We start from the raw sequence: 15,420 nt of genomic DNA, 5'->3' as shown, positions 1-15,420 counted from the left end.
GGACCTCGACACTGTTATTCCAATTCACAAAGCATTAGATCCAAGTCTAGAAAGCTATAGGCCATCATGATTGGACATGTCACGTCCAAGATTTATGCAGCAACACTCGACACTCATGTTACTTGAGAGGCAGAGTGTGTGGGACACAGAGTGATGGGGCAAGCATGCTTTCGAGCAGATCATGCTACATTGGATCGCATCTTTACATTGAGGGAAGTCATTGGGGAGGCTCGAGCACAAAAGCTGTGGATTTTCGCAAAGCCTTCGTCATTGTACCACGAGCCTGACTTTTCAGATGCCTACTTGATCTTGGGTACAGTGAGGACATTGTCCGGGCAGTCGAGCAGGTGTTAGGTAGAGTCAGGACTTTGACTATCACGAGTCCTTCATCATGACTCTGGGAGGCGTAGGTTTTGCGCTAGCTGGCTCCTTGGTTTCGCTCTCATAGTTACCAGGGAACGCCACTCCACCATTCGGAATGCGTGGAACCCCGTTCCAGAGAAGAGGGAACCTTGGAACCCCTCGGAACCTATCTGGAACGTTCGAGACAGGGTGTTACCATGGAACCCTGTTTCGGGGTTCCCGGAACTGTTCCGGATCTAAAACTGGATTTTTGGGTTTAGGGTTTTCTCCTCAACTCTGTTCCGCGAGCAAGGGCCGCCTTTTTTCGATGTGCAGCCCTCTACTTGCTCTCTCCCTTCTTCAGTAGCCCGACTCCTCCATCTAGCAGCTCTCCAATTACTCCCTCCCTTTCTCCTTCCATCCAACTACTCCCTCCCTCCATCCTTCTTCTCTTTCCCTCCATCCTTCCATATACTCCCTCCCTCCATCCAACTCGTCAATCCATCTACTTCCTCCCTCCCTCCATCTACTCATTCTTTTCATAATTGGTATATTTTTATATGAATTGATGACGTGGCAGTCTGGTTCCTGTTCCCCCGTTCCCCCTTCTTGGAACGTTCCTGTTCCAGCACTTGAAATTTCAGAACTTTCCGGTTTCCTAGTAACTATGTCCACTCTTCTCCTCAGTTGAGGGTCTCCAATGACATGTGGAGGTGCTCTAGTCTTTCGGCGATACACAGAGATCAGCTATCGTGCACAGAGTAGAGCACATGAGGGACCGATCAAGCCCATTTAAAGCACCGCCATGGAATTTTTCTCCCGTTACCCGAGTTAGGGATAGCAAGGGATCAGGAACAAGAGAAAGCCAGAGGACACGACTTATCAGATCCGACCCCAAGTGGACATTCACATGAGGGCCACATACATATCCTTGCCTTTCAATGTGGTGAGATAAACCACTTGAGCGACGATAGCAGTTAATAGATAGTGGCCCACATCACAAAGACTACAGAGGAGTGATGGACCCAAACCGGATGACGACGTTAGCGTTCTATCACTGAGTTCTCTCTCGACGCTAGCTCTCGCCAGATCATGAGCAATTGTCAAATGAGCTCCTCTTGTCTCTCCTTTTTCGTCCAATCGTGTTGGTCCTACAGACATCATACATAGGTCCAGCCACTTTGGGATAGGTGAGAGATTGATAGACGACTAGGGGATTCTCCTTGGCATTTGCTCCTCCTTTGTGGGTTTCTCTCGCAGCGATAGTGTGATGTACTACTTTTAATTCTCGTCACAGGCATCAGCCTTGGGTAGGGGTGCCCATTTTAGTGGCCCCACCCTTAGGTTTCATTGTATCTGGTTTCTATTTGGTCTAATAGACTCTTTGTTCTTTCGTAGGTGTTAATAAACTCTCTCTCTCTCTCTCTCTCTCTCTCTCTCTCTCTTCTCTTTTGCATTTCTTATCCTCATTTTCTGTTGCTATCAAATTGGTTGTAGTTTGGTTGGGATTTCAAAGGTTAGAAAGCACTGGGTTTACCCACGAGATTTCAGAATGTTCCGAAATCCAGATGGCAGCTTATGCTTGGATAATGATAAGAACATAAGTGTCTCTTTGCTTACTGCATATTTTGAATTTGATTTTTATTTTTTACTTTCTATTTTCGTTTTCAATATTTGAATATTTCTCTCTCTCTCTCTCATTTACTCATATTTTCTCTGAAGTCACTAAAAAATTCCCTTCTTTCCTTATGCATTGATTTGTGGGCATCGCGTTGTGCTTGCACAAAGGACCACATTATAGGATTAATGTGGCTGTCTAGTATAGATGTAGACCCAGTTGTAAGCTGGGGTGTCAGTAGACATTCCAGAATCATGATTTCCTATAGATCTATGCATAAGTTGAAAAGGGTGGGGGGACAGGCAGCCCTGTTTAATCCCAGTGTCGTTGTTGAACCCTGTTGTGACTCCATACATCACTCTAAGTTGGCAGCTTCTGGTTAATATATCCTGGTTATCATTAATCTAAATATCATCATTTATAAAAAGCAATACAACTTCTTCTACACGCTCAGTGCAATTAACATATTCTTGCTACTACTATTATTATTTATTTAAAAATTAAATAAAAAAGGAGACCTGTGAACATCTCTTCACCTTGGGTAGATTTGTTGTATGCCAATTTTCAGCCACCAATAGTCAATATATGAATCGTACTTTTGAACTTCCCTAAGATAGGGATGCAACTGACAGTTTTTCTACTCTTAGGATTCAAGCTTCCTAGCCTTGTGATGCTATAGAGAGGCTACAGTTTGGCCTGAACAATGCAAAGTCATGGTAGGTGAAGTCTTTCTTGGGAGCATTTGTAGAACGTTTTGTAGTGAATGCTTGTAGAATATCTCTGATCTTGCTTTTATGAGTGATACATATTGTATGAACTCAACATTTGAGAGGGTTTACAGAACTCATTGAGCTTCCTGTCCCCGTAAAGGAGAGCTTTTCATTGCCAAATCCTTGGCTACCTTCCTCCTTCCCTCAGAACAAGTTTATGAAAGATTCCTTGTATGGCCACCATACACTACATGAAAGTCTAAAGACCTAGCATCTCTAATTTGTTTTGAGATAGTGCAACACATTCTGAATGTGATGAAGTAGAATCCTCTATTCATGGTTTTAAGTTTATGGTAGCAGGGGAGTTTCATTATCATGACACGACATATTTGAATTTATCATAAATGTAAGAATCTATGATTCATTGTGTTGTTTCTGTATTTTATCAATCACATGACCGCCTAATTTATTTCAATCACAGATAGGAAGCCAACGAGCAATTTTATCAGAGGAGGAACTTGAAACACACACGATAGCTGCTTGGAAAGTTGAGAAAATGGTTCTTTCAAGGCTTGCTGATACATCTCCATCTGCAGTGCAAAAGCCTCTTCACTTTGTGAGTGCTTATTTTAAGTTGATAGGACATGTTCATAATATCAGTTTCTAGTTAATGTCTATACAGAATCTTGTGCTCTAATACCATGATGCCAAATTTGGACCTATCCAAAATCCACCTTTAAAAGTTTTGATGATGTTATCAATCTGCATTCTGAGACTTGATGTTTATCTGCTGGCTTGGTTTAACGATAATGCACGACAAATTTTACAATTATGGTATAACAAACTAGTCTTAGGAAGTGTGGTTGTGTTGCCTGCACATGGGAAAATATAAATTGATACTTTTCTTTTATTATTTGTGTCCACTTTAATTTTCTTTATTGTAATGGAAGTATATTGAAGCACATACAATGTTAGTCAAAGTGGTGGAGAAGTTATGCTCAGGCCTAAGCAATTACAAATCCATTTTCACAAGCTCTGGCAAGGATATGGTGATGACTGTCTAGTGTTCACATTTGTCCACCGTGTCTTCCACCTGAAACTTGTCAAAGAGGGTTTAGCTTTATGCAGCTTTTAGAAATGTGAGCACAACAATTCTGAATTGTCATGGCAGCCAAGAAAGCTCTTCATATAGAAATTTCTGACATACCAAAACATTCAGGCATATTATACACAGCAAGCAGAGCTTTCCACATAGACAACACAGCATGCAATGCTTTCTAAAACAGTCCACACAGCCCTCATGAAAGCAGTATTTTCTTCAAGTCAACATAAAAAACAGCATGACTTTGGGCCCAGAAGAGCCTAGTATATAAAGCAGTAGTTGGCCATCAATCAAGGCTGAAAGGTAGGAATAAAGTAAGGAGGGTATTGTCTGGAGCTGATTGAGGTAGCTGAGAAAACAAAGGAGGCCTTGTTGAGACCCTAGAACAAATTTAATACAAGGAAGCAGCTAACAAGGCAGTACAGGACACATGGCTCTAGTCAAAGCCTCTTCAAGCATCAGCGTCCTCGATGATAAAGTCTGGGAACACTCTCCGTAATTGGTATACGGATTCCCAGGTAGCTTCTGATAGAGGTAGACCATGCCATGCAACCAACACCGTGGGTATCTTCCGATTTTGTACTTGCATTGTTCCTCGGTCCAGGATTCCTGTTGGTTTGCGTCTTGCATTATCCTCTATCTCCTGAAACAAAACAACACCCTCGATTAGTGAGTCACCTGTATGCAAAAATTTCTTTAAACGAGAAACATGAAACACTAGGTGCACCTTACAACCCTGTGGCAATTCTAATTTATAGACTGCCTTGCCTATTCTTTTTAGAATTAACCATGGCCCACAATATCGAGGTGATAATTTAGCACACTCTCCTGCAGTCAAAGAGTGTGAAGGAACTCTGAGAAAAACTTTTTCTCCTTCCTTAAATTCTCTAGCGGATCGGTTTTCAGCCGCATACGCCTTAGCTCTATTTATAGCTTGGCGGATGTTAGCCCTTGCAAGTGCTAGCATCTCCCGCATCTAAACCACGAAGTTCGCGGCACTAGGCACTTTCTGAGGTATTCTAACTATAGTTGGATTCGTTGGTCTATAACCATAGTTTAGCTCAAACGGACTGAACCCTGTAGAGGAATGTTTTCTATCATTGTAGGCAAATTCTTGTCCCATGTATGTTGCCTCAATGACACATATGCTCTAAGCATATCCTCTAAAATTTGGTTGATTCTTTCCGTCTGACCATCCGTCTCTGGATGATCCCCACTACTCATTCCCAACTCAGTCCTTAGTGTCTTAAATACCGCTGTCCAAAAATGACCGGTAAATTTGACATCTCTGTCTGACATTATGGATTTGCGTAATCCATGCAAACGAAATATATGTCTAATAGACAAATCCGCCACTTGCGGGGCATCTAACAGACTCTCTAGTTGGAATGAAGTGAGCCATCTTGGTAAGACGATCAACCACCACAAGGATAGAATCATATCTACCTTGTGTTGTAGGCAGACCTACAATAAAGTCCATGGAAATGCTCTCCCACCTACCTAGTGGTATCTCCAAGGGCTGTAAAAGTCCGGGTGGCTTCACCCGTTCTGCCTTACTTACTTGACATGAAAAACGACGTGTCACATATTCATGAATATGCTTTTTCATCTTTGGCTAAAAGAAATCTCGTCTCATGAGATCATATGTCTTCTCGACTCCTGGATGTCCTGCACATGGGCTATCATGGCATTGTTGAATGACTCTTTGCCTGAGATCATTCTGATTAGGTACTACTACCTTGCCATTTCTTTTTAGCATACCATCCCTTATGGCATATCTTGCATAAGTTTGGCGTTTTCTGGATGCCAGGTCTATAGTTGCCAGAAACGGTCATTTCTTGGCAGGAAACGGCGAAACGGAAACCTGTTTTTGACCTAGACCCCGAAATCGCGATTTCGTCGCTTGGCTCCTTTTTTCGCCGCCTCCCGCCCATTGCACTCCTTCTGTGCATCCTTGCTGCTCTCTTCACCTTCTCTAAGCTCTCTCCATCCCTCCATCCTTTGCTCTTGGACTCTCCATCCCGTTTTGCTCGGACCTCCATCCTTCTCTCCATCTTCTCCATCCTGCAAGCTGCAGCTTGGCAGCCTGCTCTCCATCCCTCCATCCTTCTTCTCTCTATGCTCTCTTTAATCTTGCGCGTAACCTCTCCATCCTTCTTCACTTCTACCTCTGATCGTCTAGGCTCCTTCCACCTCTCCATCCTCTTTTACCTCTGAGCTCTCTATCCTCCTCCTACCTCTCCATTCTTTCTCACTTGTGACCTCTCCATCCTCTTTCTCACCTCTCCATCCTCCTCAATGCCGAGAGATGCTTATTGGATCCATGTCTCCCTCCTGGATAGTTATAAAGGAGGCGGTGGCTTCAAGAAGTGGAGATGCAACTATTGCTGCATAAGCAAAACGGGGTCTGTCACACGGGTGAAAGACCATCTAGCAGGTGTTCCCAGCAAGGATGTAGGACCTTGTGAGTTCGTGCCTACTCCAGTGAAAGGTGGCCTAACAGAATGGAAGTGTGTGCATATGGCAGCCTTGGTTGCAAAAAGTGGAGGGCAAGGGCTGCAAGATGAAGAAGAGGCTGCTGACACTGAGCCATTGGATGATGCCAGCACATTGGGTTTTGCAAAGAGAAGTAGAGGGGCATCAACTACATCGAGCGCGGGTCCTAGTGCTACAAGAACACCCTTGCCACATGGATCATTTAGTGTGGATGTAGTGCGGGAAAAAGAGGATCACTGCAAAGGTCTAGCATTCAAGCACGCTTGCAGAAGCAAGCAGTGAAGGAGGCCACTAGTGAGCTCACAAAGCTCTTCATACAATGTGCAATACCGTTTCATGTGGCGAAGACTACACGATGGAGGAAGGCCATGAGAGCCGTAAGCCGCATTGGGTATGAATGGGAAGGACCTACATATGAAGCCTTGCGGACAAGAGAGCTAAGAAGAGAGAGGGAATGTGTGGAAGACCAAATGAAGCCCTTGAAAGAGAATTGGAAAAAATATGGATGCACACTCTTATGGGATGGATGATCAGATGCACGCAGGAGGAATGTGTACAATATTTTAGTGTCTCCTTGCAATTGCTTCGCTTTTACTTTGGTAAAGTTCTTCATACATTGTTTCTCATATCGTTTTGAAACTCCCTTTGTGGCATATAATCATGTATGGTGGACACGGAGTGCAAGCACGTGATCTCGTGCTTCTAGGTGACCCTTAGGCATACCATGAGTCTATCGGGTCCCTTTGTGTATGCATTTGCATGGTTCGAGTTTCCTTGAGAGGAGCTTTGGTATTCATGGAGAAAAGAGTACTGAAGGTGATGGTTGTGATCTTTGATCCTAGTATCCCTCCTTCAAAATTGATTTTTTGTGATCCTAATTGATGCAAAGTTTGTGCGAGGATTATAGATGTTGCCTACCCATAGTGTGTTGTTTACTCCAATCTATGCAAGAAGGGGAACGAGATGTAGTTAGAGCAGCTTTTGTAGGTTTCCACTCCCATTGTAGTGAATGATGGTCTCAAGATAGTTAGTAGACTGATAGATGGATTGTGAGCTTAATACTCCAAAATGATTCCTTCTTGCAAGGTGAAACTGCGATCGGAAATGTTGGCAAGCAATGTTGAATTAATAGAAGATTACTTGACTCTTGCTTGTTCAACCCTTGATTTGACCCACCACCCCCATCTATGCTCTTTCTTCCTTGTCCATGCCTTCTTGAAGGATTCTCTCCTCTTTTCTTATAGAGCCTCTATACACTTGTTCTTCCAACACGTAGTTTTCCTCCCTCTATACACTTGTACTTCCAACATGTAGTTTTCCTTCAGACTTCTCAACATCGACCTTCTTTCTTCCCTTGTGCTCTCTCCACTTGCGCTTCATCCCCTTCTCCCTGTCTTGGGACATGTTACACCTCTTTTGTTGTTTCCTCTTTGGAGGGAATCAACACCCATCGACACAAGTTGCTTTAGACTTCCTATTGAGGGACCCATTTTTGGTGGATTGGCATTTGCGCAAGAATTCTGAAAACTTGTTTATGTGGAGGTCCCCATTGATTATTGTCATCTGCTACAGGTCGTACTTGTGCATCCAGGTAAGGGAACGAGGATAGTTGCCTGTTATCCTTTGGTATGTTGTCGCTAACAAAAAAATTGAAGTTTTTAAAATTTTCTTTGTAAGACTTGAGTTTGTGTCCTTATAGGCTCTACTATGATAGAAGCAATCATGCCATTATATAAAAATTGTTCCATAAGAATAAATTGTTGGGGGATGGACTATTTGATATTTGAGGCTCAGGTGAAGAGTGATGCCACATGTCAAGCGCAAATTGTTCACTACGGCATGAAATTCTGGAGTGAGTGTTCAAACGATACATGGCTTCCTTTCCAAGAGTAGCAGTTACCATCTACCTGGCTTGCATACTAGCACAATAAGGTAGCTTCATACCATTTAGACTTGTTAAGATGAGTACGCCCAATTCAGCAAGCCCATGTGGACTCAGTAGCGAGATCAAGTCACATGACCTAGCTAGTAGGGACATAACTTCAACACCGTAGTAATTAGCGGGCCAGATACATTTGAATCCCTAAAGGTGACCACAAGCTTAGCTTTCTTAGGTGGAAGCACCTTCCTCACATGCAAAGGATGATTAGGGGGATGCTTTGGCACAAGTTCTATACGATGAACATGGAGATTGGAGGCTTGCTTCACAAAAAGAGATACTTGAGACCATGCCGGTCCGTTTAGGACGAAATTACTCATGCATAGATGGATTTACTCCTTCAAACGTTTCTTGGACACTACATCCTTTTTGGTTCACCATTCCCCTTTTTAGAGACCTTGGATGCATGGATCATGTCTGCGTATATTTTATACTGTATACACATGGCTAATCCCCCAAGCAAGGACATAATAGACACTTGTTGTAGCCACCTATTACCCCGCCGAAAAACAGTTCCCTTCGCAAGAGTTGCTCCAAAGTGCGGTCTTCTCACGACAAAATGAGGTTTTCCGCGACAAAAGTGCTTGGAAAGGTCTCAAACACTCGTGGGAGTGTGAAAGCCAGCAAGACCAGCAAGAATGAGAGCTCCAAAGGCTGCCAAACAACTTGGGAAAGCTGTCAATGGCTGAGGGAATGGATTCCCAACTTGCTCTGATACCACTGTTGGGTGTTGGAAGTAATGGAAGCTCAATAATTGAAGCACAATGGAGAAAAACGAGATGCTGTACTAGATTGCTGCAAAACTGAAGTGTGGAGGCTCAAGGGAGAGCCAACATAACAAAACCCTAGGACTAACTGCCCTAACTGACCTAGATGGTACATAAACTAACTGTACCAATAGTCCTAACTGACTATAACTAGGCCTACAAGGCTCATACCAAGGTATAAGTGGCATCTATGGATAGCCCATGAGATAGCTGTGCGGTTCTACACAAAACATGTGTACACAAAGTGAATCAATGTTGGAAGGACAGATCACAAGAAAGTACTCGAAATATTGGCTAAGATGATGTAGGCTAATGTCAAGCTGCAGCAAAAAACGACCACACGTGAGCATTTACAGCATCTGTACGGAATTTCGAACGTGGCAAAAAAAAAAACCGTACGTGCGTAAAAAATTGTACGAAAATCCGTACATGCATCAGAAATTGTATGGAAATCCTTACATCTGTCAGTAAATTTCGTGCTTCTGTCTGGTTTGTCAGAATTTCAGTACATTCATTGCAGTACGAGCTGCCTCGGGGTGCGCGCCAGTCATTGCTCAGATTTTCCAGTATTTCGGAGCTGTCTCGGGTGCGCGCCAGCATTTCGGAGCTGCCTCGAGCTGCGTGCTAGCATTTCGGAGCTGCCACGAGCTGCGTGCTAGCATTTCGGAGCTGCCTCGAGCTGCGTGCTAGCATTTTGGAGCTGCATCGAGCTGTGTTCCAGCATTTCGGAGCTGCCTCGAGCTGCGTGTCAGCATTTTGGAGCTGCCTCGAGCTGCGTGCCGACGTTTGGAGCCATTTGGAGCTGCTGAATTGATCTGGAGACTTCTCTTTGAGCCCTTTCCTCCTCATTTGGCATCCCTTTGCCTCGGGCTGTGAGCTTCTCTCCATTGGATCTCTTTCTCTCCATTTCTATGTGCTCTCCTTCTCGTGGGAGCACTTCTTTTGCTGTAATTCTCATTTCCAGTCCTCATTTGCTCGCTTTTTAGAGCCTGTCACTGTTGTTCATCATTGGGTAAGCCGTTGTTGCATTGGCTTTTTTCAATTTCTGCTGTCCCAGGTTGTACCTGTTGCAAGAAAAACCCCCAAAGGCAACACGAGGCCTTTCCAAAATGACATGCCTTGATTGCTCTTTCAGTGGAACGGGCTATTATCCCTCATATTAGGTCTTGCAAGACAGCTAAGCAAGCATGGGATCAGCTTGCATCTTTGTATCAGGTGCGGAATGAGGCAAGGGTTGCCTATCTCCGCAGGTAGTTGAAAGATCTAAAGCTTGATGAGGGTGGTAAGATGGATGCCTATCTCACTAACGTGAAGGATTTGAAAGAGCAGTTGGCCAACATTGATGAGATTATGCCTGATTCACAGTTGGTTTCTAATACCCTTGATGGGTTTCCTGATTCATATTAAGGCTTTGCTACTACATTGAGGTTGGTTGCAGGGGGTGATGCCAATCATTTCTCATTTGACCAGCTTGTTGCTCTTCTTCTTCAGGAGGAGCAAAGTCATGTGAATCGCAATGCTACTATGGCTAGTGATCAAGCATTTGCTGCCCATCACAAACAAAAAGGTAAAGGCAAGGTTTCAGCTGAAAAGCCCTCTCATTCCCGTGCTGATCATTCACATGGCGCCTCTTCTTCAGGGGATAACAAAAAGAAGAAGAGATGTAATTATTGCAGGAAACCTGGGCATGATATTTCTGAATGCAGGAAGCGCATAGCATCTGAAAAGAAAAAGAAAGAGTCAAGTCTTGCAGTATTTGGTTCTTCTAGTGCAGAAGATCGATATGAGTCCGCTAATTTCGCACAAGACCCATTGGGCTTTCTTGGTTACATGTCAGTATAATCTTGCTGTTCATGAGGCTTGTGTGACAGTTTCAGATGTTCGTGATGCCTGGTTCTTTGATAGTGGTGCTAGTAAGCACATCACTTCCTACAGGAAGTTATTCAGCTCATTGGAGCTTACAACTAAGGGGGTAGTGCCACATGTGCCAATAATGCATCATATACGGTAAAAGGTATTGGGCAAGTTGCTCTTACTTCTGTCTCTGGTGGTATTGTCACTCTATAGCATGTGCTTTATGTTCCAGGCATTCGTAAGAACCTCATTTCTATTTCAGCCATTGCTACATGTGGCTTTCAGGTTATTTTTGATGGTGTGAGGTGTGCAGTGTATGATGTTACACATGCCTTTACCCTGGTTTTGACTGGCACATTGTCTAGCGGTCTTTACAGACTTGGTGCTTATGACAGATGTTCAAATGATGATGCTGCACATGCCTTTGCTATTGATTCTACCATGGCAGATACTCATTTGTGGCATGAGAGGTGTGGACACCTCAATTTTGGAGCCCTGGTGAAGTTATATAAGGGAGATATGGTTGTGGATCTTCCCAAAATGCATATGCCTTACCAAACATGTTTGTAAGCCATGCTTACTTGGTAAGATGCACCGTGCTACGTTTCCCAAGGATGGTGCTTCACGTAAGCTTTATCTGGTTCATAGAGATGTTTGTGGACCCATGAGGGTTGCAGCTCTTGGGGGGTCCTACTGTTTTGTTACTTTTATTGATGATTTCACTAGGTACACTTTGATCTTCGCATTGAAATCCAAGTCTAATGTTTCTTCATGCTTCAAGCACTTTATTGCCTTGGATGAGAATGAGAGTGGGTTGCACATTGCTCACATTAATACAGACAGGGGGGGGTGAATACTTGTCGAAGGAGTTTGCTGTTTTTTTGGCTTCCCGTGGCATTAATCATTGATGCACGTGCCTTATACTCCTCAATAGAATCCCCTGGTTGAGCGGAAGAATAGATCAACGATGGAAATGGCCAGATGCATGTTCAAAGGCAAACATTTTCCTAATAAGTTGTGGTTGGATGCGGTCATGTGTGCAAATTACATCTTGAATAGATGTCCTACAAAGGCATTGCAGACTATCACACCTTATGAGGCTTGGACGGGTCGTAAGCCTCACTTTTCCCACCTGAGCACTTTTGGATGCTTAGCTTATGCTCATGTGCCTTCACAGAGACGCACTAAGTTGGATGATAAAGTTGTTAAATGCATTTTTCTTGGGTATAGTTCAGAGAGCAGGGGCTATAAGCTATATCAGCTCTGCACGGGCAAGTGTTTTGTCAGTCGGGATGTTGTGTTTGATGAATCTTCCACTATGCCTTTGCTAGACTGTCAAAAACAGCCGGTTGTTGATGCCCCAGACATATTTGACAGCTTGATGCCTTTGTTTCCATCTGATGCTCGGGATGATGTTGCATTTGAGGTTGTCCCTCCTCCATCTGTTGGTCATTTACAGCCACATGTGCATGCAGAAATTCAGCCTGATATGCCTATCATTGATTAGGATCATTTGCACCGGGCTCTTGACCAGGAAAGAGCAGAAATTCAGGAACCTAAAAATGTACCCCGTTGGCTCCTTGACACATTAAAAGACAGCAAACAAGACACTCCTCTTCCAGCCCGTATGAGAGCAGCTGTCCGAAAAGAGCATGCTAGTTTTGTTGCTTATGCTTTGGTTGCTACAGCATGCAATGAAGAGCCATTATGTCATCAAGATGCTTTTCAGAATGATTGTTAGATGAAGGCCATGCAAGCTGAATTGGATTCTATCCATCAGAATGACACTTGGGAGTTGTGTGATTTGCCTTATGGCAAGAATGCCATTGGAACTAAGTGGGTTTACAAGATCAAACGGAAAGCTGATGGTTCAGTGGACCGTTACAAAGCCCGTCTTGTTACTAAGGGCTATGCTCAGCAGCATGGCATTGACTTTGAGGAGACTTTTGCTCCCGCTTCCAGGATCACTACCATTCGCATTGTTATTGCCTTTGCTGCCCACTTTCATTGGCAGATACATCAGCTTGATATTAAGACAGCTTTCCTTCATGGGCATTTGCAGGAAGAGGTCTATGTTTCCCAACCTCCTGGCTTTGAGGTTGAAGGTTCTGAAAGCAAGGTATGCCACTTGAAAAAGGCCCTCTATGGATTGAAGCGGGCACCTCGGGCTTGGTATATGAGAATTATTCTCATCTGCTCACACTTGGCTTTCAGAATAGCCCTACAAAGGCTACCCTTCACATCCGCAAGTGTGGGACATATTTGCTGATTTTAGTTCTTTATGTGGATGACATGCTTGTAACTGGGACACATGCTCAGCAAATTGTAGATTTTAAAGTTGATTTGCAGCAGACATTTGCTATGTTTGATCTTGGTCTTCTGCACTACTATCTGGACACTCAATTTGCTAGGAGTGAGAGGGGCATTGTGATGTCAGAATCCAAGTACATTGGACAGGTTTTGCAACGTTTTCAGTTTGAGGATTGCAAGCCAGTATCTACACCATTAGAGACTGGTTTTCACCTTCTGAGGATGGCAGCGGTACATGTGATGTCACTCTCTAACTCTCTATCAGCAGACAGTTGGGTGTTTGATTTACGTATGCCATAGGAGACCTGATCTACAGTATGTTGTCTCACTGTTGAGCATATATATGCATTGCCCATCTATGCAGCATTGACATGCCGTGAAGCGTGTTTTCAGATATCGTTTAGGCACTCAGCATTTAGGCCTTCTTTATGGGGATGATACTTCACTTGTCATGCATGGGTTCACTGATAGTGATTGGGCTGGTTGTTCTGACACTCGTGTGTCGCATAGTGGCAACTGTTTTATGCTTGGTACTTCATGTGTTTCTTGGTTCACAGCAAGAAGCAGAGTACAGTTGCTACTTCTAGCTGTGAAGCTGAGTACAGAGTGGCTTTTACAGCTACTATGGAGTGTGTTTGGCTTCGGAAGCTACTTGCAGATCTTTGTGCATGTTAGATTGCTCCTACCGTCATCTTCACGGATAGTCAGAGTGCTTTGGCTGTTGCACACAATCCAGTTTTCCATGCTCACACAAAGCACATTGAGGTTCACTATCACTATGTCAAAGAGCGATTATGAGCGGGTGATATTGAGTTGTCTTATGTTCTCACTGAAGACAACTCAGTAGATCTTTTTACGAAGGCTCTACCTCGACCTAAGTTTGAGACTTTTCGGCAAGCTTTAAACTTAGTACCTTTTGTAACTTGATTTGCAGCAGCCCATACCATGGAGGGGGGTTTGTAGGCCATCTCATGGGCTATCCATAAGTGCCACTTATACCTTGGTATGAGCCTTATAGGCCTAGTTATAGTCAGTTAGGACTATTGGTACAGTTAGTTTATGTACCATCTAGGTCAGTTAGGACACTTAGTCTAGTGACGGCAGTTAGCCCTAGGGTTTTGTTATGCTGGCTCTCCCTTGAGCCTCCACACTTCAGTTTTGCAGCAATCTATTACAGCATCTCGTTTTTCTCCATTGTGCTTCCATTGCTTCCAACACCCAACACGTTGGTGGTATTTGGCTATGAACCAAATATGGTAGCAATAGTAGTTCTCAAAAGCACATTATATCAAATCATCGGCATTAATTGTAATAATCAACAACTGAATCATTAACTATAATGAAAGGCTACTCAGTTAGTTCAAAGTCAAAAGATGAACTTGAATAATTTAGAGACACATTGCATTGACTCATTCTAAAGAATGTAACATGAAGAGAGAGAGCAGCCTACTTATTAATATGGACTTTAAATTCATCACTTCAAACTCGAAAGTGAGAGAGCAGCCTGCTCATTGACATTAACTGGAAGAGCTGCCTGCTCATTAACATTAACTGGAAAAAGACGACAATGAATGAGGAAGGGTGATAGAGTAAGACCTTTGAGGTATGCGCTCTTGAGACTGGGAGCTAAGAGCCTTGCAATGTATATTGATGATGCTTGATAGCCATCCGTGCCTTTGTAGTTTCCCTATTTTTCGAACATTAATAACTTGTCAACCTTTGTAGTTATCATGCTACCCAAGTGGCAGCCTGCTTGCTGCCCACATGCTAGCTCCATTCCATCCCAATTGGCAAGATATACAACATGCAAAAGCTATCGTTCTACTGTTGGGATGCTCGCATTCACATCGTTATCTTTCGCACATGCAACTTCTATAGTGAACAATTGAAAATTGTGCTAGATCACACAACCATGGAAGAGAAACAACTGTGTGTGTACGCAATATATAAGGAAATCACAGATAGAAGATAAAGCATGCACATGAAGAATAAGTAAAATATGTATAATAGAATGCACCAAAATAAGTAAACCCTGATACAAAATATAATGCACAACCTACCAACATCTAGCAGTGTGGGTGCTGCCTAGATGTGGACTATTGGCACTTTCGGATGCTGCTCTCTACCTCCTTTAGACACCTCTCACCCTTGTGAACTTGCATGCTCATATAGTGCTTTAGTGGGTTGCCCTATTCTTCTCTTGGAATTTTCAAAGGTTTATGAGTGGAGTCTGGATTATTGCTTCGTGCATGTGATTCTTAAAGCGAAATTATGTGGCATCT

At 43.4% G+C, this 15,420-nt stretch overlaps 1 protein-coding gene across 3 annotated transcripts in view; it reads left to right on the top strand.

Moving 5' to 3' along the window:
* The window catches only part of SNF4 (sucrose nonfermenting-like protein), a 145,640-nt gene that overhangs the window by 88,542 nt on the left and 41,678 nt on the right, over nt 1–15,420 (top strand). For all 3 annotated transcript variants that reach the window (XM_087395148.1, XM_087395149.1, XM_087395150.1), the window contains exon 7: nt 3,152–3,286. In XM_087395148.1, the coding sequence (XP_087251274.1) occupies nt 3,152–3,286 (135 nt within the window). The remainder of the gene's footprint in view (nt 1–3,151; nt 3,287–15,420) is intronic.

Source organism: Dipteris shenzhenensis, chromosome 24 (genome assembly GCF_047967505.1).
Source record: "Dipteris shenzhenensis isolate YYH24624 ecotype China chromosome 24, Dip_SZ_1.0, whole genome shotgun sequence".
NCBI lineage: Eukaryota > Viridiplantae > Streptophyta > Polypodiopsida > Gleicheniales > Dipteridaceae > Dipteris > Dipteris shenzhenensis.
This window is presented reverse-complemented; position numbering and strand designations above follow the sequence as displayed.